The sequence below is a fragment of the Gobius niger genome (assembly GCF_951799975.1).
Source record: "Gobius niger genome assembly, chromosome: 9".
NCBI classification, from domain to species: Eukaryota; Metazoa; Chordata; class Actinopteri; order Gobiiformes; family Gobiidae; genus Gobius; species Gobius niger.
The window spans coordinates 17,278,233-17,302,942 of NC_136860.1; the positions used below are offsets into that span (position 1 = coordinate 17,278,233).

Genomic DNA, 24,710 nt, shown 5'->3' on the forward strand with positions numbered 1-24,710 from the left:
GCACGAGGAGGAAGCACCCAGGCTCTACAGTCTATTTCAGGCAATTCATCTGACAAGCCCATTAGAATTCAAAATATTGCGACCTTCAATCACCGAGCATGTTATCTAGAGCTGTAGCCATCTCCAGTCAAGATGGGCACACATTTTTCTCTAATCATCCACCAGGAGTGGAGGCTGACAAAAACTCTTCATTCTCACTGAAGCAAAATGCTCATTTAAATGCTGTGACAGCAGCTCAAGCAGACCACGAGCCCACAAAGGAGGCCAGGGCAGTCGCTGTACACCGATCCGAGCTACACGAGCTAAAACAAACCCTGTGTCAAAACGAAAAACTAAAATCTAAACAAACTTAAAATGTAAACTGGCCATGATCTGATTTACAACACTGTTAGAAGGCGAAACTCAAAACAGATAAATTCAATAGTGTCTACTGGAATTTAGGGAGTTTCTTTCTTTTCTATTGCTGGGAGTAAATTATATGTTCCTTCACTTATAAATGATATGGTACCTGCTCTTACACGTGTAATTATAAATCATTTTGTTTGTTCAAAACAGTTACGGTTTCCATTATATCATGCTCTGAGCAGCCGGAACAGCCGCCAGCCCATACAACAGTAAAAAATAAGTTAAACTATTATTTTGAAACCACCACATTAATGTACACTTTTCAATTCCAGCAGTAGATTTAGATGTGCTGCTTAGACAGTCTCTGGGTCTTGAATGGGCGAGGTGCTCGGATGTTTGTCAGTTTTGCGAGCTGCTGAGTGACAGGGAGGATTGCTGGAGAGGAGCCATGCCTGGCGTCAGTGTGGAGGCAGGTTGGTCATAAATCATCTCGTCTCAGCGCAGTTTGCTCTCAGGCCTGCGGCGAAACAATGGCTTTGATTTGATCAGTGTAAGCGATTAGAGCAGTGTGGGCCGGACTGGCATCTCAATGACGCAACGGCCAACCAGCCACAACAGCATTCACACAGCTTTATGGACCTGTTAAGTCTTCAAATACATTGTATGTATGTAAAGAGGGTGCACCGAATACGGAATAAAGCAGTCATATTTATTAATACATTACCTATTACCATTTTTTTTATTACTTTGCGAATGCTGTTTGTTTTGGCAGTAATGTGTGCACCCTGATACTCCTGTAAATTGTAGAGCTCGCTAACACTGATGGACAGGCATTGACAGACAAATAACTGACTTTCACACAAGTAATTAATTAATATGACTCAACGCATGTGCAACAATATACAATTCGCAATGGAACGTAACCATGATCTTTCAGGTTTGAATAGGGAGCACAGAATCTCAAAACGTTGGCTCAAGTGAAAAAGCCTGACTATAAAAGAAGTTGTGAACTGTGTAAATTCACAAGTTATTACAGTGCTCAGTAACAATTAAAAGATGTCACAATGACTGTTGTTATAATATAAATCCATTTTAATTGTTGGCCTTAAGATCAATGTTTCTAAAGAACTCTGTGAGGAAATACTATATTGTGATAATTTAATTGGGTCCAGCTGCAAAATGCTTTTTATATTAAATTGAAGTTGGTTGAAGCTGAGAAGCAACACCAGCTCAGAACCAGAGCTGTGAGTATGAGCGTTGCCCGACCCAGTATAAAACTTTTAATAATAAACTTGAAAACGGATGAGGTTATACAGAAATCAAAACACTTTGTGTCTGACGAAGCCTAGTGGTAAATTACTACCTAATTAAGTACTACTTAAAATTAGCACATGCCGTTTTATAGTGGGTTATCATTAGAAATCTGACATGTAAATGAGTTTGCGCTGTGGCCTTTCAGCGTTCATGAGAGACAAAATCTTAACTGCACCTGCTTTTTGCACCACTTCAGGACACACTATCCACTGTGCCCGTTTGCAAACGCTCAGCTCTTTTGAACAAAACACATTTTGTCTCAATCCTGTACAAAATATTGTAAATATTGCAGCAACTGCTACAACTTTACCAGGAGTTTGTGCGCAGAAGCCATGACTATCACACAATTTTAAAGTCACCCTTAAAATAACAAGCCCTTTTTATTCGGCTGCCCACAACAACCACTGCCTGTCCCCTCAGATTAGACCTGCACCACCACAGTATCTCCAGGCTATACCGCGCAACTGAAATACCTCTACACCAGCAGCTGGTGTGAGGTTTCATATGGTGTGATTGGGGACCATCGCTGAGCATTCAAACATCTAATTGCTGGAAACCATACTTCTGGGAATAGCGCCAGGTGAGTTGGCGGTGCTGCTGGCGGGGAACAGTGGAGGAGATGGAGTAGAACGTGTCTGTGTCTTGTCTCGGGCACGTTCCAGTCACTGCGGAGGGACTGGGAACAAAACGCCTCCAAACTGTTCGCCCGTGAGACCACGGAGCGAAATTTAGGATGTCATTGCAACAGTTTCTGGAAAAGTTGAAAGTCGAGCCACTGTTTACACACGCTTTTGAAAGTCATTAAGGGATAAGTTACATTGCAAGTGCACACGCCAAAAGGGAAAACTACAGAGCCTTCCAAGTGGTACATTTTTAACTAGTGTGCAGGGAAGGAGTGTCAGCTGCCTAAAAGATGACATAATTGAAATTTACAAGCAATTAAGAATGTAGGAGTGTCAGTAGGTGTGTCAGTAAACTAAAGGTTAGCTGAATTTTCAATGAATAGGCGGAACCACAGTATTTCTAACAATTTTCAGAGCGAGTTGTGGGTTTGCTCCTTTGTACTCTTTCAGGATGTTATCATGTTAGCGTCTCCTATCGACAACTCAAATAGTTTTTTGTTTTTTTTATCACTGGGGTGGCAGTGGCACAGTTGGTACAGCGGGTCGTCTGATGATCTGAAGGTCGAGGGTTCGAATCCCACACTTCACCTCCTAGTGTCTGCGTACATGTATGGGGGGTGAATGAGAGTGTGAACGGGTGACTGGTTCCTTGCTTTAAAGCGCTTTGGGCCTGATGAAGGTAGAAAAGCGCTATAAACTACGAGTTGAGACCATTTACCATCCAGGCACTGTCTATTTTCACAACACACTGTGCATCTTCTTCTCCATCAATTCTCATTTTGATTGATTGATTGATTGATTGATTGATTGATTGATTGATTGATTGATTGATTGATTGATTGATTAATTAAGAGCCAGCTTTGTAGCTCTCTATGGGAGTAAAGCTAACCTGCAGCATGGATTTGCATTTGGCCCACCCTGCACTGCCACTGGGGAAATGCACCGGCTACACTGAGCACTGGAGATTCAAATGCAGTCCACGAACTCGGTATGAGGAGTACCAATCTGGAGGATTAGCCTACAGTGCATGTTTTTAGTTGATGGAGGAAGCCGGAGCACCCAGAGGAACCCGGGATTCCTAGGCCTTGTTTCTGCAAGGCAAATGTGTCACTTTGATTTCAATTTGGCTCATTGTCTTTCTAGCTAAAACTCCAAAATGCGTCTAGACAGAGAAGGACGATTACCTGTCACAATTACAAATGTAATGGATTTGTTTTCAAGGAATGGACGGGTCAAAAACTAGCTTCTCAATTGGACACAAACAAGAGCTAACTCCACTCAGCTAATGCAACACATCTCTCCTCTCAATCTCTCTAAACTCTTGTGCTAATTCGCAGACAGAAAACACACCACTTCAGACACGACCAAGTGAGATTCTAGCAACCATGTAATCAGGCTATATAAAAGTAGTGGCATTGCAGTCTGGCTGACATCAGATTGATATAATTGCTGTGGCTATGTTTAATGGTTAACTTGTGAAACATAGCACATTGTTTCCAAGGACTTGAGCAGAGAAAACAATAGCATGCCACAGCCCCAGATGTAAACAGACAGCAGCAGAAGTGATGCGCCCATTTCCGACTGCCATGGACTGGAGTTGTTTTTGTGAGGCCGGAGACAAAAGAATAGGTTTGGGCGAAGGGTGCGGCGTGTCCATTTAACAGCCATTTCAAAAACAATGGATATATACGGTGATATATAGCACCGAGCACGAGTTATTAGAACAACACAAGCTAAAAACAGAGATGAAAGCCCAAATCCGAAGAAAAGTCGGCTCCACTCAAGTGTCACACTGTTGTTGTTGGTGCTATGGGTCAACTGACTGAGTTAAGCCAATTAAATAGCTATTGGGATGAGGATTCAATGCAGCAGCTAGAAACGAGAAAAAATTAGCTCAGGTTCTTTATATATCGTTTTGGTTTGTATAAATACAATACTCTCTGTAGGTTGCGTCCTTATTTTCATATGTAGTGCTGTGGCTTCGGGAGAGGCATTTATAGAAAGAAATCTAAAACAGAATATTCAAAAAAGTTGAACCATTTTTGTTACAGAGAAGCTCCAGTAGTAGATGTTGCTAACAAATAAGCCAAGCCAATCTGACTGGAATTCTTCGCTGGAAATCTTAACTCCATCTCATATTTAATCAATGGGCTAATTTTTTAGTGAGGTTATATACTATTTTGAAAGTGTTTCTACTGACAAACGCTTGAAACAACAGAACTCTGTGAATAAATACTGGGTTTGGAGATTAAATAGAGAGTCATGAAGCTACACCAGTAGACAAACCACTCTGCACGAGAATATTGTATGATGTAATGTAAACGCAACATATCAAATACTATCTGGAAAGAGTCGTATGTCACTCCTATCTGGGTAACACTCTTGAACACCGAATGCAAAATGCAAGTCCTCAGAAGATGTCATTCGAAACTGCCATCCATCAGATGACACATTTTATACTTAGAAACAATATAGAAAATGGCCTTAATCTTAACCCTTTCTGTCAGAGCTTTTTCCAGAGCCTCTAATCAGCCTCTTTTCACTGAGGGGAAGTCAATAACAGCACACAATCAGTACACAAACTCAGCTATTTTTAAAAGGCCCTCTCCAGTCATTTCAATAGCTGCAATTTGAATTATTCGAGCGTGTAACACTTTAATTGTGTAAGACAAAGAAAAATGTCAGAGGCGCAGGGGAACAGCGGCACAGAAAGAGAAACCTGCAAAAATAATCTGAAGGATGTCTTAGTTTGAGCGCCATGTGAGAGCTGCATGTGCTAAGCTAAATCACGTGGAAGCGAACTGCTCACACAAATAAACAAGGCTAATGCTATAGCTGAATGTTTTAATTGTATTAGTTATTTTCATAATTGTTATGTTTCGTAACTCGACAAAACTCACTACATTATGAGAATCAATAAATCATGAATACATCATTTACAAGCAATTAATTAGAGAGTGCAGTTGTTTTAGATTGTTAGTTGTGGTCAAAACTGTTTTTTTTCCCTTTTCTTTTCTTTCTTTTTTTTTTTTTTTTTTTTTACAAATGTCTGTTTTCATAATATAGTGATAGGACAAAAAGTTATATATTCTACATGTACAAAATAAATACAGTTTATGTCATTCAAAAATGTATATTTTAAGCGTCTAATTCTGACCTTCAAAGGGGAAACTGTGTAAACTCTAGAACTGCCATAAACCACTGACTGTTTTCCTCATTGAGAAATAATGTGTGTTTTGGCCTGGTTTGACTTACCATAACTATACAGTTGTCATTGGCTACAACTGCACAAGATGCCTCTGCTCTGTCTAGATAAATGACAAGACTAGGCTTGTGTTTCTCTGAATACACGGTATGTAAATAAGGAGTTCATTCTTTTATGGAACGTTCATGGTAAGGACTTGTTACTCACGTGTCATGTGGAAGATGCCGTCACAGGCACTGATGTGGGACAGGAAGGCATTGCCCAGGCCTTGTCCAGCATGAGCTCCCTTCACCAGGCCAGCGATGTCCACAACATTCAAGAAGGCCGGGACCTTACTACAAATGAAGTAAAGTTAGCTTAACATGAAAAGCACTAAAGCCGCACAGGGGAACATTTCAGGATATACGTTGCAACTTCACAAGAGTAGCTAAACTGGCACAAAACTCGAAACATACATGAATATGCCAGTGCCAAACCAAGCCCCAGCTATTCAAAATGGAGCTGTATTCATTTTTATTAAAAATTCTTCACTTCTGCATTACTTCCACGTTTATTTAACTGTCTCTGTGAGAGCTGAGGGATGCGCGCCTCCACCCACACCGCATGTTCGTTTATTTGATCGGGATAGTGCATATTAATAAACACACATGGGACTCATGCATATAAACACTTTCACTCACAAACACACGCTCACTCATCCTGGCCTATTATTCATGTTTCCTGTGAAGCATGAGTGCTAACCGCTGCACCACCATGCCATCTGACCAACCAGCATGAGAACACGGGTAGAACGGAGCTAGGCAAGATCCTAAGTTATGTTTTGAACGAAAGGAAATTTCAAAGGGAAAAAATACAAAAAAATCGTCACAAAATCGGGCCTTTGTGAAAGGAGGTGCCTTGTGAGCCGTATACGAGCTTGTTTTTACACGGACGCTTTATAAGAAAAATCCTTTCCGGGCCCAAGGGTATGTTCTGCTGCAGTCTCTGGGGCGTACAAGAACGGGGTCTCAGGGGGCGGTACCCTATCCATTTAATATAACACATCCATGCACCAAACATGTTTCAATTGATTAATAAACCTTTGCAAAATGGACCAATGCAACATTGCCGTAGAGATGAGCAGGTGATGTCCTGCTCCCATTAAAGTTATGAGTCAGGTTTTGGGGAGAGGCGTGCCCACTCACACTTAAGACTTTACACCAACAAAATACTGAAGTTAATGCTTGAATTGCATTATAATCTACTGGGAAGAAAGGTTATTGTTAGTTAATCATATTTACTCAAACAGGATAACGTAGTTTCTTATCACATCTGCAGTGGTCGAAGGAAAGTGATAAAAAACGATTTCTAAGCCAGAGAAAGATCAGCGTCAACTGGAGCAAAGCAAATGTGAATGGGCCCAGCTTTAACAGCCGCTGTAAACATGTATGATAACCAGGTGTGGTCCTGATGCTGCCTCTTTAACGGAGACCACAGACCAGAGCAATCACACGTGGTGGTATTGGCAGGCCGTGTCAACAACACGCTTATATGTTTTCAGACCTATAGCTGGCAGTTGACGGAGCGAGCGCAGATCTGAAGTGTGAATAATGCGTGCGCGATGAGACCCCATACCTGGCAGGTTTGTGGAATTGGCAGAGGAAATCATAGCGTTCATCTGGAATGGGCACTCTGCTTTCATTTGGGTCAATGGTGCAGAAGGGGAAATTTTCTGCCGCAGCCTGGCTCTTTGTCAGCACGTTGAAAAAGGTTGACTTCCTGAAAATCAAAACAGCAGTAAGGTCAGTCTACAGAACAGTTAGCTTTGGTCCAGAACCTGAGGCTATAGGCTTGAGATGCGATCTTAAAATGCCACAGGTATCATTTCAAAACACACAGGAATTATAATATTTTTTTTCTTTTTTATCTATAAGATTGTTTTATGTAAAAGATATATGAATAATTTTATCTGTCAAGAGTAAATGGCAATTTAGCATTAGCCACTAAGGATGCTAACTTGGCTAATGGATACACAATTTAGGCACATGCTAAACACGTTAGCACGTTATCAGTGCTAGGGTAGAGAACATTAGCAACATTGTCAGTAAATAGCTAGCTAGCTTGATATCCAGGAGAAATTGAGCTAAATGATGCTTCTATCATTGTGTCATTGGGCGATATACTTTACCCAAATTCAACTATGACATCTAGCATAAAAACTCTCATGTCATCCCAATTTCAGCAAATTTCCCCATTGTGTTACCTCACGTACATGACAAAAATACTGCGCCTAATTGCAAGGTCAGTTAATCCTTTAATAGATCAATTGTAGGTGGACTCAAGAGGCAAATTACCATTGCTTATAGATCTGTGCCAAATACGGCCTTGTGTTACGAAAGGAGTTTTTTTTGTAAAACATCTCAAGAATACTTCACAATCTACAGACAATGGTGAGTGTCTGAGCGTAATGACAGCACAGTCTTAAGTATAATCCCGTACTTTTTATCCTGCTCCTCAGTGCTCCACAGCTTGCTCTGTCTTACAGGGATGAAATTACTTGAGATTGCTTAAGTGCATACATTAAACCCCATATATAAGGACCCTGTTACCTCAAACATACTTGAAGGCTGCACAGACCACCTTGACACAGTAGGAAGGAAAAGTATATTGTTCTCTGAATCCGAATAAGGTGAAACGCTCAATGGGGTGCACAAAGTTGAATATTACAGTGCCCGCTTTTTGCACTCTTCTGGAGTTCTTCATGAAGAGTGGACCGTAGAAATTCACTCAACTGGACCTGACCTTAAGACTTACTGTTGAGATGTGCAAAGCTGCAAGTGCAGGTATAACTGGTAGTGGTTGGAGGGGCCATGGCTCTATCAGACTTGTCACATCATCATAAATCGCTTTTCCTGCCTTTATAATTAATGTAAAGTGAAATGTTTTAGCATGTTTGTTTACTCATGCTGCAACTGTTGCTTTATATAGGTTATGTGCATGGTTAGTGGTTTATGCAATCACCACTCAACCAGGGCTGAATTTGTGAAAATGCCAGATCTCAAGTTCAGAAATTCCAAAATTCAGTCACTGAGCTGTAACTTCTGGAAAGCTGCGATTTTCATAGTGAGTAAGACCCATATGCTTATTCTCTTTTCTGATTGGATAATCACCTCAAGAACCAAAGCAAAAATGTAAATATAGTATAACATCTTTTACATCATGACATTATTTTAGTCCCTGCTTCAAATGGAGGTGTTCAAGTATCTCAGGGTCTTGTTCATGAGCGAAAGACTGATGGAGATGGAGATGGATCAGTGCAGCGTCTGCTGTGATGTAATCGCTGTTTTACACTGTCGTGGTGAAGACGGATTTGAGTCAAAAAGCAAAGCTTGCAATTTACCAGTCCATCTATGTTCATACTCTCACTTATGATTATGATATTTGGGTCATGACCGAAAAGACAAGATACCAAGGGTCAAAATGAGTCCACAGGGTGGCTGGGCACATCCTTGGAGATAACATGGGGACTACAGCCACGCAGAAGGAGCTTGGAGTAGAGCCGCTGCTCCTCCACGTTGACAGAAGCCAACTGAGGTGGCTCAGGAATCTGTTTCAGATGCTTCCTGGAGGCATGTCCCATCGTGAGGAGGCCCCGGGAACACATAGAAAACGCTGGCAGAAATTTGTCTCTCAGGTTTGAGAACTCCCCAAGATCCCCGTGAAAGAGCTGGAGGAAGAGACGCGTTCCGGGAAAAGCAGAAAAAGGTGGATGGATAGATGCCTACCTCATTTCTGGGGGTACAGATTGGTCTTGTTTCTGAAATATTTACAAAAAAACACATACCTTTTTTCTGTTTTATCTTGAAGGATTTTTTTTGCCCCGTGGGCTTTTTTGGAAATGGTCAGGGTGAAAGTGGGGGAAGAACAGGGAGAAACATACAAAGAATTGTTGCAGCCAGAGCCCAAACCCATGACGCTGAGGAAAAACATACTCTATTTCAAATATACTTAAAACTATAGTAGATCAATTTCACTTATTTGGCATTTCATACTAATACAGTAGTACTGTCAATGCAACAACTACCTCTGTAGTTACTACATCAAACACCAATACTGAAAAAAAAACTCAAATCTGAAATAAAACTCTAGGTCGTATGATTGAGAGGTCGATGGATTTTCAATGGCTAAAGTAAAGAGGCCAATGTAAACTAAATAAAATAAACAAGCTGGTCCAAGTCCACCTCTGCATATGGCTTAAACATAGTTGTAATATGTGTCTGTTGCTAATCACACGGATTAGCAGTTTTCCTCCCCACTTTTTACCTTGATTAGATAATCAAACACTAATTGGCTGCGTGACCCGGACTCGATGACACTCCTCCGTATGAAACATGTATTGAATGCGAGGCATTTCATTTTGATTAACTATGATTTTTTGATGCAAAACAATTCACGAGGTCTAATCAGTTATAGAATATAATTAGTAATCAAAAAAAGGAAATGATTCGGACTCTAAAGTTATTATACACTTTAGCCAGAACTTTAGACTGAGTGCTGTTTTACATGTCAGTATTATATGGTAAAATGTGGTGACTAAGTCGTGTTATATAGACGGTTTATGGAACGGCTCATATGACAGATAATGAGTCCATCTTGAATAATCTGATTGTGTGATTGTGTGTTATTGCGCTGAAAGCCTTGTTAATCCTCATCATCTCTGTTCTCCTCTTCGCTCCTGATTCCCTTCGATGGTGCTACAGTTTTCCCGATTCCTCCATTTCTATATGCTTTGAAAATGAGATGATCAAATGTGTGAAAGCAACCTAATGTCTTAAAAAACATGCAGTATATATTTGCTTTCAGTTTACGTTTGATAAATGCTCCCTATCAAACTAAGTAAAATAAACAAAACAGGTGTAAGAAAATGCTACGTAAGTGGCTGTATGTCATTTAGCATGTCGCTGTAATTGCTGCTAAATCAATACGCTAATGGCTATGGGAAAACAGTGGCTCGGGTAGAGTTCACCGACTTCACCCCTTGACTGTTAACAACCCAATCCTGTTGACCACTGTCACAGTAGACCTTTGCTACAATGGAAAACTGTAGAAAAGGTCTTGGCTGGTTGGTGTACGGTACAATAATTTATCATTCAAATATAATAGGATCAAATATAAAGGATCTGTGTTTGCTGGGCTCCCTCATAGGCCTGTTAATAAAGCGCTATCACAGTTTGTAATGTCATGCAGCCAAGGGACACATCATACACTTTGGATATTTGAACTGATTATAACTAATGGGATTGGTCCAAGTGAAGCAGACTCAAAGCGTAAACAGAATGAGGCTTTGCGTAGAAAAATGGATGAGTAGGCGCGGCTGGCAGTCTAGAGATTAAGGTTGTTGCCGTGTACAGAGAAACATTTGCTGAATGTCTCTCCCCTCATCCTGTGTTGTTCTATCTAATTAAGCCGACGGGCCAAATATCATTGAAAATAATTGGATGAATAGAGTTCTGGGTGACTTGCAACATGTATAGCCTATAATTGTAATTGTCCTTTTGTAGAGGCGTTAACTCGTAAAATGTCTCATAGAAACACACCCTGTCCTTTTCAGCTTCGGACAAAGCCAAAGTCTCTGACCAGCCCAGATTTTAAAAAAAACTATGGTGCCACTGCTTTACTTTGGATCTGGAAACATTGAGTAACACAACATTTGGATATTAATTATTGGCAACTGTAATCTATTGTTTATAAATAAGAAATTGCTCTTAAAAAATTGTATGAATCATCTGTGACTGATTCCGTCACCAGTCGCAATAAGGTATAATTGAGTTGTTCAGTGCGTAATAAGCCCCTGTGTGACATAATATTTATTCTAAGTGGAGACAATAGCTCTGGATGACTGAGGAGTGGAACAGTCTCATAAAACAGTGGCAACAATAGTGAAGCAGGTATGGACCAGTCTATACGGCAGACAGACAGCCAGACAGACATGGAATCCACACGCAAGGAAGGGTAGGTCATGACAGGCTGGAGTAATATCACAATACACCGAAAGCAGAAGGACGGGTCACTTTTCCCATGACATAAACGGGGCTGGCAATCTTCAACCACCACAGCCCAACCAGCGTTATTTCTTGAAGATGATCAAACAAATGGGCTGCCATGATTGAGTGTATTTTAGCATCCATCGTAGCGCAATGTACACAAGATATTGAGTTTGTTAACAGTTCATTTGTGCATATGAAGTTGTGAGTATTTTCTTTTATTCAACTGCATAAAACAGGTCTATTACATGACTGATGATATTTAGTTGCAATTAAACAGAATGCTAGAACGATTTATCAGCCTTGCCGAGAGCTTAAAGGGATATTTCAGGATTTTTGACATAGGGCCTCATTTCCTAGTTATCCAGAGTGTTGCTGATTTATGGAGATATTTTTTTTGTAAGTCATGCAGTTCTTATATTTGAAAAGTTTAGTGGTGTTAGGCTAGTGCAAGGCTAGCGCATTTCTAGGTATCAGCTAGCCTGCATTAAAAAAAATTTAAAAAAATGATGCATCTTGAGGGACTATTTTCTAGCAGATCACTCCGCCGCCGCGTAGCTTATACAACCACGAAGCTGATGCTGCTCAAATATAAGTTATTTTAAATGTAAAATGGTTAAAATTATTCTATCAACACAGACATTTATGTGATTAGTCTGGCGTTATAAGTGATTTGCCTCTGGTGCACTGTGGAGTGGGTCAGACTGTTTTTAATGCAGGCTAGCTGATATCGTAGAAATGCGCTAGCCTTGCACTAGCCTAGCGCCACGCAACTCTTCAAATTTAAGAACTTCTTGAATTACAAAAAAAATATCTCCAGAAATCAGCAACACTCTGGATAACTAGGAAATGAGGCCCTATGTCAAAAATCCTGAAATATCCCTTTAATCTCCAGCCCTTTCCCTGAGTAGCTCCTTTCGACAATTCTCCAAAAACTGAATGAGTCAATTTCACTGTCTTCGTGAAACAACAATACAAATGGTTGTGTCATAGATGATTGAGGCTGGAAAACTTTGAACTGTTTTTTCTTTAGGGGGGTTTGTAATATCATCTTGTTATTGACTGTCCATGAAGTACCCTGCCAGTAAGTTCCATAGTTACTCAAGTATTGTCAAAGAACTCTTGAGTAGCAGCTCATGGGGGACAATAGGTTGGAGTCCCCTGGCCTGGAACCTGGATATTAAAGGAACAGGTCACCGTTTTTCCATACTGAGATGGCAGAGTGCGTACCCGTGGAAGAGCTTGGTCGCTTCTAACTTCACCCCGTTTGGAGCTATAGGATGATACTGGGAGAGGCCAAATGCTAACAACATCATTGGTCTTTTTGCGTGACTGAGGGCATACAGTTCTTCCATACTATGATATGTTCTTACCTGAGGTTAGAGGAGTTGATACGTACCTGTCTGGTCTTTGTGCGTGCCCGTGGAAGAGCGTGGTAGCTTCCACCTTAACCCCCGTTTGGAGCTATAGGAATATGCTGGGAGAGGCCAAATGCTAACAACATCTTTGGTCGTTGTGCGTGACTGAGCACATGCACAAAGGCCAGACAGGTGCACATCAACTTGTCCAAGCTCAGGTAAGAACATATCTCAGTATGGAAAAACGGTGGCCTGTTCCTTTAAGATTGCAATGATCTTACAAATTCTGCTCTGCCATTGTTTTTAATTCCAGCAGATTTCAAAAGGTACTTTCCAGGTATTGTGGCAAATACACCATGAACTAGCGCATACCATAGGAGTCATTCACACTCCATTTTTACTCACCCAACATTAGGCAAGCCGACCACCCCAATCTTCAGAGAGGTCCCGAATCTTCCGATGATGGGTGGTGGTTTGGGTATATCCCCTTTTCCCTAAAATGTAGAGATATCTGTAGTCAGAATGAGCACATGCTGTTACACGACCGACTGCAGAGCTGACTAACCTTCTTCGGAGCCATGTTTGACACTTCGGATTTCACAACACAAACTTAGCAACTCCAAAGAAATACAGATTCATTCATAGAAAGTGGTACTGTACAAGTGTCCACATGGAACGAGCCGACTGCACTTTCACAGGGCTCACTCGCTGGACCCAAAAATAGAAGCTGCAGCCCAGAAATGAAAGTTGACACTGTGAGCTGCTGGGTCGACCCTTAGTGCTATTTTAGCTGCCAATACTACGATGCAAGTTTGTAATCTGTTCAACACTGTGCTGAGTGGGGAGAGTTCATTGGTCAATTGCTCGTTTTGTATTTGTTCTGAAACTATAGAGACCAATATTTTCGTTGTCATTTTACGTCACAATAATCAAAGTGTAGCCAATAACAAGTGAAGAAATCTCATTGTTTATAAGTGTTTCTGTACCAAGGTGCCATATATAATGACATATGAGGCTAATGTAAAATCTGACACATTTATCCAGACTTGGGACTGGTACAATCCTTTTGAGAACTGAACTCAGGACTGTTGTTATTTTGCTGATTTCTTTTATAGATAATTGGCATCTGCGTGTTATGAGTTTAAAGCATGCAATCATGTTGTTATTTATTTAAAATGTAACTGTACATTAAGACTTCTTGCTTCTATAACACCCTACCTTAAGCAAACAGGCGCCCCAGGACACAGGGCCTGGACTAGGCTATAGAAAAGGCCCTACATGGGCTCACATGACACTCAAAAGCAAAGGTGTATATATATTCAGTTTTTTGTGCATGTTATAATAGCCTAATCATTAATATATATATATATTCCATTGTTATCATTGTTTTTTTTCACGTCCGGATGCTCTGCTGTGATAAACCAGAGGAAGAGTGCCAGTTAAGACAACAATGCAGCGCGCTAATAAAGTGTGCCACCCTTGCTCTCGTGATTTCTTGCATCCCACTCGGAGTGAAACAGGTGTAGCCACATGAGCACGCCAAATTACCACAATTAGTTAAATGTCCTCAAATAAACTTCGCTAGGCAGAAGTACAAATTAAAGCGCGCGGGGGCACAACCGAAAACCCGCAGCCTGTCTGGTTTAACATGCACAAAACGAGCCCCTAATAATCTGGATCTGAGGCGAAGGGTGGCAGCCTTTTGTCGAGAGAATTGAAATGAATAGGTCTGGATTAATCATTTATCTTTTGTTGATGGATGCTCCCCCACTTAGACTCATCACAATAGATGCAGAGCGTTTTGTTCGACCAAATAAATCATTCCTATTGTTTAAGGTACATTGATCAATCTAATGGTTTGTAATAGGCTCCTAATTGCCACAGAGAAGTGCTCACAAATGGAGTCCGGAATTACAGATTCAACTCAGAAATGCAATGCAGTAACAAGGCGAGAGCAAGTCTCCTGCCTTTGTCCACACTAAAAAGACCACAATTTAAGAACGTGGTTTTATCACTTTTTAAAGCAAGAATAAAAATAAACAATCGTCCAAGAAAAATGTACAATATTTGTTGTGATGTCAAAGAGAGTTGCCGTTTGATAAACAAAATGACCAGTCAAATATAATAAAGATGTATAAGCAAGACATTTTAATTTTATCTGCGTTATCTCGATACATGAAAATAATAATGTGTAAAAATTAAATAAATTTAGTTCAAGAATAAGACATGCCTTTACATTTCTGTTTGTGTTTCCATTTTACGCACGCGTTAATTGGGCGCCTTCAACTTTGTTTATGTAGAATAGACATTTACTAATATTAGCAACACTCTGACAAATTGTCATGATTGCCAGAATTATTCCATTTTCTGGGCTCGTGGTATTTGATGGGGTTGGTTTTATTGCCGCCTTCAAAAGGCGGGTTTTAAAGCAAAGGGAGTATTTGAACAAATTGCGCCTGTGTCGACAGGCAGCGTTCCGACTCAGTAATGGAGCATTATCTGTCCGTTTTGAATAGGCTCCTGTAATGCGCATCTTTCGGTCAAGCCTTTCTGTGGAAAATTGCTTTACCTTTTTAAGTGATGATGATGATTCACATTACAGGTCAATTTTACTGTGTGTAATTATCCCTCCGCGTTTTTAGTTTAACACGTTATGGGATGTATGGTTTATTGGATAGCGGAAGCCTATTAAAAATAAAAAGCTGGAGTTTGTGTGAAAGTGGGGAAACATTGTATCATCGAAATGGTCCGTAAATGTATTGTATTAATGTTTGATATTCAGGACGGCTTGTTGCGTTTAATAGACACGAGCCGAGGCCTTCAATCCTCTGGACTCGAAAACTTTCCGCCTATAAAATCCACGTGCTGTAAAAGCAAGCTGTCATTTTTAATTAACCCCTCACCTGCACTGCCCCAACTCTTGAGCGGCGCGAAGACACGTCTGCGCGTAAACGCGGCCACGCGCATTAGCTGAAGCGCGCTCACAGGTTGATTTGGCGGTTAAGTTTGAGATGTTTCAGAAGAAATTTGACATGACTAGTTTATGCAAGTCGTGTCTCGGGAGTGACGTACAGGTCCTCTGAGCGGCACATCCTCCCGCTGTGTAAAATCAAATTATTTCGTTGAAATAAGACGCACACACTAATCAAGGGTAAAATGCCTCACCAAGTTTAAGATCTCCTGAGCGTTGCCGTCCACAATTCACATGAGATCAACACAATTCAACACTGACGTGCAACGCATGATCTGAATGTTGGAAAATGCGAAGAGCTGCTGTCGCATCCACAAACGCGTAGAAAGAGTGAAACGCTTACCTCTCTGTCGAAACCACGTGTGCACTCAATTCAGCCCAGAAATGAGACATTGAGACTTCGTCAGAGGATACATAAAATAACTGTATGCATTAAAAATACCAAATCGTGTCTTGTATGACAGTCCGAGCACAGGCTGCACGGCACATGATTGACGGCAGGGTTTTGGTGTTTCTGTCTGCGGTTACGTCTCTCATTGGCTGACTTCATCCCAGACCACGAACGCGGCAATTAGATTGGCTGCGCGTCCTCGCCAGCTGTACTTCAAAGCACACGCTCAGTACAACTAGGTAGAGACTCGAGCTGTGAGCCAAGAGAGAGAAACCGTGTGACCCAAGTCCAACACGGTGCGTCCGGATCACGTTGGAGTTGTACGGCACCGAACTGGCGAACTCTCTCCTTGCAGCGCAGACCCTGGATATGGCTACGTCTATACTTGGGGTAAGTTTGTTGCTTCTTTTGTGCATAAAAAGTTCGGACTAAAGTTGGAAACATCTTTTTATTTTTCACTTGTTATGTGGTAGCCTCTGTCGTCATGCGTTTTCATTTCATGTTGTGCGTTGTTGCATTTTTGTTGTTTTGCGGATGTGAGTTGCAAACAATCTGTCTTAACAAGTTTATAGACCAATTGAGCAGCTTTGCATTTCAAACTTTTAGTGCGTAAAGGGCCCTTTGTTGCCAATAGTCAGGTATAATTGTGTTATAGGCATTTATCAAATGGGTTTTTTCTTGTTTTCTTTCCCATTTTATTAAATGTGTGTTTGTGCATTGTTTCAGACATCGATATGCTGTGGCTTAATGCTGTTTGACTCTTGCTTGTTTCAATATTTATTCATTTTTTTAATTTTTATTAATTTATGTCCTTTGTGTCCAGGAAGAACCACGGTTTGGAACTACACCTTTAGCAATGCTGGCAGCAACCTGCAACAAAATTGGCAATACCAGTCCCCTCACCACTTTACCAGACTCCAGCGCTTTCTCCAAAGGTGGATTTCACCCCTGGAAAAGGTCGTCGTCCAGTTGTAACCTCGGCTCCAGTCTGCCCGGGTTCGCAGTGGCAACGAGCCGCGCACCCACAGGACTAACCCCAACCAGTGGAGCGGGGAACAGCGCGTTCTGTTTGGCCTCCACATCCCCCACATCTTCGGCATTCTCCAGTGAGTACAGCGGTCTGTTCTCCAACTCCGCCAGCGTCACGTCTCAGGAGTCCGGTCAGTCCGCGTTCATCTCCAAAGTGCACACGTCAGCCGAGAGCCTGTACCCACGCGTGGGCATGGCGCACCCGTATGAATCTTGGTACAAGTCCGGCTTCCACTCCACCATCTCTGGGGAAGTGGCCAACGGCGCGTCTTCGTGGTGGGATGTCCACACGAACCCCGGCTCGTGGCTAGATGTGCAGAACCCCGCGAGCTCCCTGCAGAGCTCCCTGCACTCTGGAGCTCCCCAGGCCATTCCCCAGCTCAGCGGTTATAACCCGGACTTCTCCTCTCTCACACACTCCGCCTTCAGCTCCACCGGCATCAGTCCGACCGCCTCACACCTCCTGTCCACAGGCCAGCACCTGTTGACACAGGACGGCTTCAAGACCGTTATCCCCACGTACACAGACGCTTCAGCCAACGCCATGATTTCAGGAGGCAGTTCAGGAATTAGCAGCTCATCCCGGTCATCCAGGCGCTACTCTGGTAGAGCCACGTGCGACTGTCCCAACTGCCAAGAGGCCGAGCGACTGGGGCCCGCGGGGGCCAGCCTCAGGAGAAAGGGACTCCACAGCTGCCACATCCCGGGATGCGGGAAGGTGTATGGAAAAACATCGCACCTCAAAGCGCACTTGCGCTGGCACACCGGCGAGAGACCATTCGTGTGCAACTGGCTTTTCTGTGGGAAGAGGTTCACGCGCTCTGACGAGCTGCAGAGACATTTGCGCACGCACACCGGTGAAAAACGGTTCGCGTGTCCGGTGTGCAATAAGCGCTTCATGCGCAGTGACCATTTGAGCAAGCACATCAAAACGCACACGGCCGGGGGAGGCAGCAAAAAGGGCAGCGACAGTGACACCGACACCAGTAACCTCGAGACGCCAAGGTCCGAGTCCCCAGAACTGATTTTAGAGGGGGTCAATCCCCGGATCACTGTGAAGGAGCCGTCTCCTCACGATGAGCCGTAGGCCTGACACAGCCATAGACTGCACTGTTACACGGGTCTTTGACAGACGGACTGTCTCACAGCGGTACGGCTCACCTCAGGCCGGGTACACGGATGTTGCATAGTGCCGAACCTGTTGAACTCGGGACAATGTGAGCTGCATTGTAAATGACGCCTCAACTGTGTGTTTTCTGTAAATGTTCGGCTCTATTGTTTTATCGTGTTGGTAACCTGGACATCAGGGAGTTTACTTTGGACGCACTTTGTGGATATGTATGTACACAGCTTTTTCAAACCTCGGTTAACCAGTTTATTTCTTTGCTCAAATATCTATATATAAATGTTTACCTGTATAAAGTCACACGTATAAGACTTTCATTTTATCGTCATTAATTAAAACGTGTTAAAAGGCTTTAATTGTATCTTATTGAATTATTTGTAAGGCTTAAACAAATGAACAGGTTGAATATTTGGGGATTCAAGAGGGGCAGGCCTGGTGTTAAGGTTATTTGCCTAAAACTAGGTCTGGTAAGCCGCCTGTGACGCTTCCCCTACGGAATAGATCAATGTTTAATGCCCCGGAAAAGACATTTCATGGCCAAATGAAAACCTTGTTAAATGCTATTAATTATGACTTGGAGCACATCGCAGCCCCATGTGTCTTGTCGGTGCGATTAGGGATTCGTGTCTTATCAAATATCTAATTAATCTGCGCGCGTCTTTTGTTCACTGTCACTTTATCGGGGGCCGTCCAAGGGGGTTTGATGACAAAGGTCCCTGAATATTTATTCTAATTGTCCAAATTAACTGCTTGAATTTGCATATCCATGGGGCGAAAATGGCGCTGTATGGCGGGTTTTCTCTCTTTACCACAAACCACAATGATGTTATGGGAACAGTTTTTAAACTTCAGAAAACGCCGGGGCCAAGAGTCAGATGCTAATGTTGAATTTGAAATGCAGTGCGCGCGGTGCAGTCAAATGGCCTGTGTTATTTGAATATCAGTGGCCCCGCGCTGAAAGGGTTCAAGGATGCTCTCTGACTTCTTTGTGCGCAGCCAGTGCAGCGTCCGACTCAAGGAAAAAGCCAAGGAATAATAATTACAGCTCGGTGCACGATGGGAATAGCCTACGTCAGGGAGAGGCATCCTGCACGCAGCCTCTTTCAGGCGCCTGTTAAATTGAGCAGAAGGCAATACAGGCAAATTATTTTCATTTCCTTTGGCGCAACAAGGCTTTTAAACGAGCGACCAGACAGAATCCCATTTAGGAAAATGATAAAATGCCATGTCTTGGACGCATTTGTATTTATTTATATTTGGAATGTAATTATAATTTCCATTGATAGAAAATTTATACATTTTTGGCCTAAAATTACGTATATTTGGGTGGTTTTAAAACTGAAAATATTAGTTTTAATTCACCTAAAATATAAATAAAACTAATGAAATAGCACATACATAACCTGCATATTTCAACCGTGCATTAAACATATAATGTGTATGTTTATGTGGCCATTGCCAATTAAGCAAAATCTAAATTAATACAGATAAAAAAGAACGGAAATGTTTTGTGGGTCATTTCCCTGCACTCCGGATTTAATGCTGTATAAATGAAATGTCTGCGCAAATCTGCTCATTGCTTCTAGCATTTCCTCCCTTTGATTTATTATTCAGTTTCCTAATTAGGAGACATGTCACACAATTTAAGCGTCTAAATATTTATTCAGACAGCAAAGAATTACAGTCGTTTAAAATGAAAGCTTTTGCCTAAAATACAACAAGACAGTCAAAGACAAAGGAAACGCTGCTTCAACATAAAATTTCCAAAATTTCAATCGTGCACAGAAAAATAACAACAACAAAAAAAATATCTCACTTGCGCATTATAGCTGCGAATCGCCTCGCTTCCGACGCAAGTAAATGAATTCACACGGCAGGAGAAAGCACTGCCAGCAGCCGCCACGGTCTACTATACAGTATATTCTTTGTGGACTGGTTCCCTCTATTGGAGAAAAGAGGAACAACGCTCTATTTACAAGCTGCAGGAGGATTTAACGGCCCATGTGAGACATACATTTCTCATCACTTCAGCTCTGAGTATTTTCTTTTGTCTGGGCTTCGTTCTCTTCTCCGTGGGCTCCTGCTCCTGCTCCGGCCCTTCTCCCTCCTTCTCTCCTGACTCCTACTCCTACCTCTCCCTCTGTCCTCCTTATCCCTGCGTTTTTCTCTACTCCTACTTCTGTCCCCTCTGTAACTCTGCCTATCCCGACTCCGGCTCCTTCCCCTGTCCTTTCTCGTCTCCTCTGTCGGCCTGTCCCTCCTTCCGTCTGCGCCTCTGTAATGCCTGTAGTCATCTTTACTTCCACTGCTCTTACCTCTCTGCTTGTCCTGACCTCCCTGCTGCTTGTTCACTGGACTACGCTCTCGACTGCCTCCCCTCTCTGTCCTTGTTTGGCGGTAATGGGCCGTGTCCTGAGCGGTTTGCGGGCTCGGTGACCTGCTCCTGTGAGAAGAGGACTTTTTGTGGCACTTGGCGTGTCTGTCCGCGCTGCTGTCTCGACGGGAAGTTTTCTTTTTGTTCTTCTTCTTCTTCGGGCTGGAGTCGGAGCCGCTGTCGGTGTCACTGTCGCTGCCACTGGCGGCGTCCGAAGAGTCGCTCGAACTGTCGCTGTCCTGCTTCTTCTTATGTTTCTTTTTGTTCTTCTTCTTTTGCTTCTTGCTCTTTTTCTTCTTGGACTTCTGCTTCTCAAGGCGATCCAGTTTTCTGTAAACGCAAAGACATAATGAATACCTGCCCTGTCACAATGTAAAAAAAAATGTACAGTTTTATTAACGACAAAATATGATTAAAAATGTTGGTAAAATGTTGAATGTTGTGTCAAAGGCATAAATCGGAGTGTTCTTTTTAGTTTTTACAATATTAAGTTTTAGTTTTTGAAATGAATGTGCTTTTAAAAAAAAAAAATTTAACATATAAATATTGTTACGATATAAAACTACCCAAAAAAGTGACATATTTCACTCTACAAAACTGCCCATTGATGCAAAAGCAGCCAGAAAAAAAAGGATCATTCAAACAGAAAGATGCTGCAATAATTATTTAAAGAAATGCATTTACCTGAGTAGCTTCTGCTTTTGCTTTGTTGATAATGACTTTAAAAATTCTATTTCTGGATCCTCCTCTTCTTCACTTGCAACAAATGCCTGAACGCAAAGCATAACACTATTATCCAGGACAAAATGAATGCATTTGGAATAAAATAACAAAAACAACAATCATTTTTATTTCTAATTCAAGCGCTACTCTTTTATCACATACAATATATTTACATTTTCGTTTTTTTCCCCCCTCTTTACCAAGGGTAAAGGTATATGTGTATGTTACAGGGAGAGGGAGACGGACAATTACCTGCGCCGGATCACAAACAGTCTCTTCCCTACCAAGGACACATTTTTTCAGGGCAAACCCACTGTTTCGCATCTCCGCCATTAACTCGGAGGGGTGCATCGACGGACCTGTTAGCACAAATCACAGCCTTAGAGTCCCATTCATGTCAAAGCCATGCCAGCCACTATCTCCACAGTGGGAATTTCAGGGGCGGCTTTGTTAACAGAATAGGACATCAAATCAACTCACTCCACTTCCGGCTGAGCAAATCATACAATATCATTCTCTGCCAAAGCAGCGGTTTGGGCAAGCAGAATACACAATAATTACATTTCTTCTGCCAGCACAGGAGGGGGACCATTACGGCACTCCACCATCAAGACCATGCACTGACTGGACTCTCCCAGGGTAAACATTATTACTTTACTCCTCAACTTGCTGATTGCACAACCCAGAATCAAGAGCTAGACTAGGAGCGCCGGCAGACAGGAAAGGCACAGTAGACGCTCCGGGGAAAAAGCTCAAAAGCCTGGCTATAGAGAGGGAGTTTTGCTGTATAGATTTGATAAAAGAAAGATACCTGCTTCATCGTCCGTTGTCATATGGCTTGCGTTGATCCCTGACAGTCCATAGAGAGGGCACTCTCTGTCTGTGTTCACGTGACCCCACTTGTGACATTTGATGCATCTCACATTGCGGACCTAAAGAAACAACAGTCATGAGTGCGTTCTCTGCACTACACAGAGAAACGAAACATTGAAAATTATGATTCTATTCTATTGTTGTATATTTTAAAATAAAGAAATAAGAGAAACTGAATATTACAGTCAAATTACAATGATGGACATTACACAAAGACATTAACCTCTTAACGCCCTGCCTTAACCGGGCACATTTTCTCCAGTTTGACTTTACCCAAATCTTACAGCTTCTTGAAAAAGGCATTAAATTGCGGCAAAAAGTGATGAAAAAGCAACAGAACAGTGACAAAAATGCTGCAAAACAGGTGACAAAAAAGAGACAAAAATACGAAAAAGTGACAACGCGAGAAACAATCTTAGATCAGTTTTATAGGTCTTAGCTTTCAAACGAGGCGTTACACTGGCCTATAGGCTGTAAGCTACAGGTGAGAAGTTTTTAGATTTGGGTAAAGCCGAAAATGTGCTCGGTTATGAGCACATTTTAAGTTAAGAGGTTAAGCATGCAAATAATCTGACTCAAAACTTGTGCCATTATTATCGTTGTTTCACTCAAAGTATTAAGACCAGTGGTCAAAACATTGAATTTGCTTCATATAAGAGGTTTCAGTTTTTACAGTACTATAGTATAAGCTTAAATTGATTTATTTTGTGACCCACCTGAATTCCAAATGGCTGATCCCTAATATTCATGTCATCTTTTGCATATCTGGAAGTTTAGAAAAAGAGTTAGTCTGTACATAATAATAAATAAAAATTATACTGTATTATGTTTATGAATGCTTTATAGAAATTAACTGCTTACTTCTCTCGAGGAGCTCCTTTCTGCCATTCAAACCTATAATCGTCTTCACCCTCCTGAAGAACACAAATACACATATTACAATTTGCATTAAAAGAGAACATAAATTGAAACACAAGTCATGGCAGGCGGTACCTCTTTCTTTTCCTCTTCAAGAGCGACAACCCATGAGAAAAGAACATTATTTATTTAATATCCAAAGCAGAAATATTGAAACATTTGGATCTTTCGTACCTTTGGATGCTCCAGGTGGAGCCTCATACATAAAATTCAGCCCATTTTTAACACGATCATCTCCCATCAGGACTCTACAATTACACAAATAAAAACATAAAGTTTACTTAACTTATGGGTCACACAATGATTAAACATACAAATGACAGAACAGATCACACCTGTTGTTGTAGGTATCCTGCTCTTTCAGGTAGGCCTGCATGAGATCCTCTTGCTTTTTCTTTTCGAAAGTGAGTTTCTGTTCTTGGATCCATACCTGCACAGTACAAGATTAAAACAATGTTATGTGGCAGCCGATTACATCCACACATTTGCTTGAAAACAGAGATGTATTTTTATTAATGGATAAATAACACATACAGCAGTTAAATCACTGCCCAGTGCCAAACATAAAATTATTTTTAGCGGCTGCGCAGGTAGGGCGTCGCCCTCTAGTGGATGATATAAGCTACTGCCATATATAAAAATAAGCACGGAAATATTTCTGTTTTATTTGCTTTGAGGTTTTAATACCCACGAGTAACTGTTTGCAGATCGATCATCTAGGATTGTTAGCAAGACTAGTAATGTGGCAACCAACCAACGTTAGTACAGGAACAATCAAAAAGAAGAAGCTGAAATTACGCTAATTACACCTTAAATTGGAGTTTACATTAAACTACCATTCCTCACACGTGGACATTTCAAACAGAATATAGTTCAGTGAAAGAGATGCAACAACACTCGTACTCTTTCCCCCACAAGAGTGTGGCAAACTAAGCTATGCTAATTTTAGCTCGCTATGTAGCATTGTGCCGCCGCAAACTGAAATAGATGGGCCTATTTCAGCTCAGCAACACTTACCTTTTTAATATTTGATTTCGAAGCAGGATGAAAATCCTTCTTGCACATAAAATTAGCAAATGACTTCCCCATGGCTGAACGGACAACTAAGATTGATTTTCACAGTTTGTAGCTTGCTCCCATCCGCAATCGCTTGTAAACAAATACTGTGACCCGGAAACAGTCATTCTCTGGCTAAAATAAAATAAAAATAATAAACCATGAATAAGATGGCATTAAAAAAAGAAAGTCCGGAATGTTACATGAATAACTTTATCAAACAAATACATCAAAATATATTTCAAAATATATTAATGGACGATGTTTTTTTTTTTTTTTCATGCGTCAGGGTAACTTGCAGTTGAACAGATTTGTTCTGACTGCATTCATAATATACTTTGTTTTGAATAAGCCAAGTTTCATAACTTTCATAATACAATG

At 41.5% G+C, this 24,710-nt stretch overlaps 3 protein-coding genes across 6 annotated transcripts in view; 1 reads left to right on the forward strand and 2 right to left on the reverse strand.

The window, feature by feature from the left end:
• Positions 1-16,342, reverse strand: part of LOC306968009 (obg-like ATPase 1) — a 46,999-nt gene extending 30,657 nt beyond the window's left edge. The window contains exons 1-3 of one of the 2 annotated variants that reach the window (XM_079563247.1): positions 16,183-16,342; positions 13,274-13,362; positions 7,102-7,245 (exon numbers count right to left, since the gene is read on the reverse strand). In XM_079563247.1, the coding sequence (XP_079419373.1) occupies positions 7,102-7,168 (67 nt within the window). In that variant the 5' untranslated portion in view covers positions 7,169-7,245; positions 13,274-13,362; positions 16,183-16,342. Of the gene's footprint in view, positions 1-5,694; positions 5,819-7,101; positions 7,246-13,273; positions 13,363-16,182 lie in introns of those variants that run through there. The other variant, XM_079563248.1, reaches the window with a different exon arrangement.
• A 124-nt stretch (positions 16,343-16,466) lies between these two features.
• sp9 (sp9 transcription factor) lies at positions 16,467-19,706 on the forward strand. The gene is made up of 2 exons (XM_079563246.1): positions 16,467-16,620; positions 17,054-19,706. Exons 1-2 carry the CDS (start codon positions 16,600-16,602, stop codon positions 18,344-18,346), a joined length of 1,314 nt encoding a protein of 437 aa, XP_079419372.1. The 5' UTR covers positions 16,467-16,599; the 3' UTR covers positions 18,347-19,706.
• Positions 19,707-20,048: 342 nt separating this feature from the next.
• On the reverse strand, positions 20,049-24,427 carry cirsr (corepressor of RBPJ and splicing regulator). 3 transcript variants are annotated; one of them, XM_079563277.1, is made up of 10 exons: positions 24,291-24,427; positions 23,609-23,703; positions 23,448-23,521; positions 23,349-23,362; positions 23,217-23,269; positions 23,072-23,120; positions 22,294-22,414; positions 21,735-21,841; positions 21,444-21,529; positions 20,049-21,089 (listed from the first exon to the last, which is right to left on the reverse strand). In XM_079563277.1, the coding sequence occupies exons 1-10, from the start codon at positions 24,360-24,362 to the stop codon at positions 20,408-20,410; spliced, it is 1,353 nt and encodes a 450-aa protein (XP_079419403.1). In that variant the 5' UTR covers positions 24,363-24,427; the 3' UTR covers positions 20,049-20,407. The 3 variants fall into 3 exon arrangements, with proteins under 3 accessions (XP_079419403.1, XP_079419404.1, XP_079419402.1); XM_079563278.1 differs by lacking the exon at positions 23,349-23,362 and having other exon boundaries at positions 23,217-23,266; positions 23,431-23,521; XM_079563276.1 differs by lacking the exon at positions 23,349-23,362 and having other exon boundaries at positions 23,431-23,521.
• Between the last annotated feature and the right edge of the window lie 283 nt (positions 24,428-24,710).

What these genes read in the sequence shown, in the direction of transcription:
- sp9 (XM_079563246.1), top strand. Translation starts at nt 16,600, where the DNA reads ATGGCTACGTCTATACTTGGG. An exon ending in TGGCTACGTCTATACTTGGG is followed by an intron (nt 16,621 to 17,053) that starts GTAAGTTTGTTG and finishes CTTTGTGTCCAG; the next exon opens with GAAGAACCACGGTTTGGAAC.
- cirsr (XM_079563276.1), bottom strand. Translation starts at nt 24,362, where the DNA reads ATGGGGAAGTCATTTGCTAATTTTATGTGCAAGAAGGATTTTCATCCT. An exon ending in CGAAATCAAATATTAAAAAG is followed by an intron (nt 23,704 to 24,290) that starts GTAAGTGTTGCT and finishes TGTACTGTGCAG; the next exon opens with GTATGGATCCAAGAACAGAA. An exon ending in AAGGTACGAAAGATCCAAAT is followed by an intron (nt 23,270 to 23,430) that starts GTTTCAATATTT and finishes TGTGTTCTTCAG; the next exon opens with GAGGGTGAAGACGATTATAG.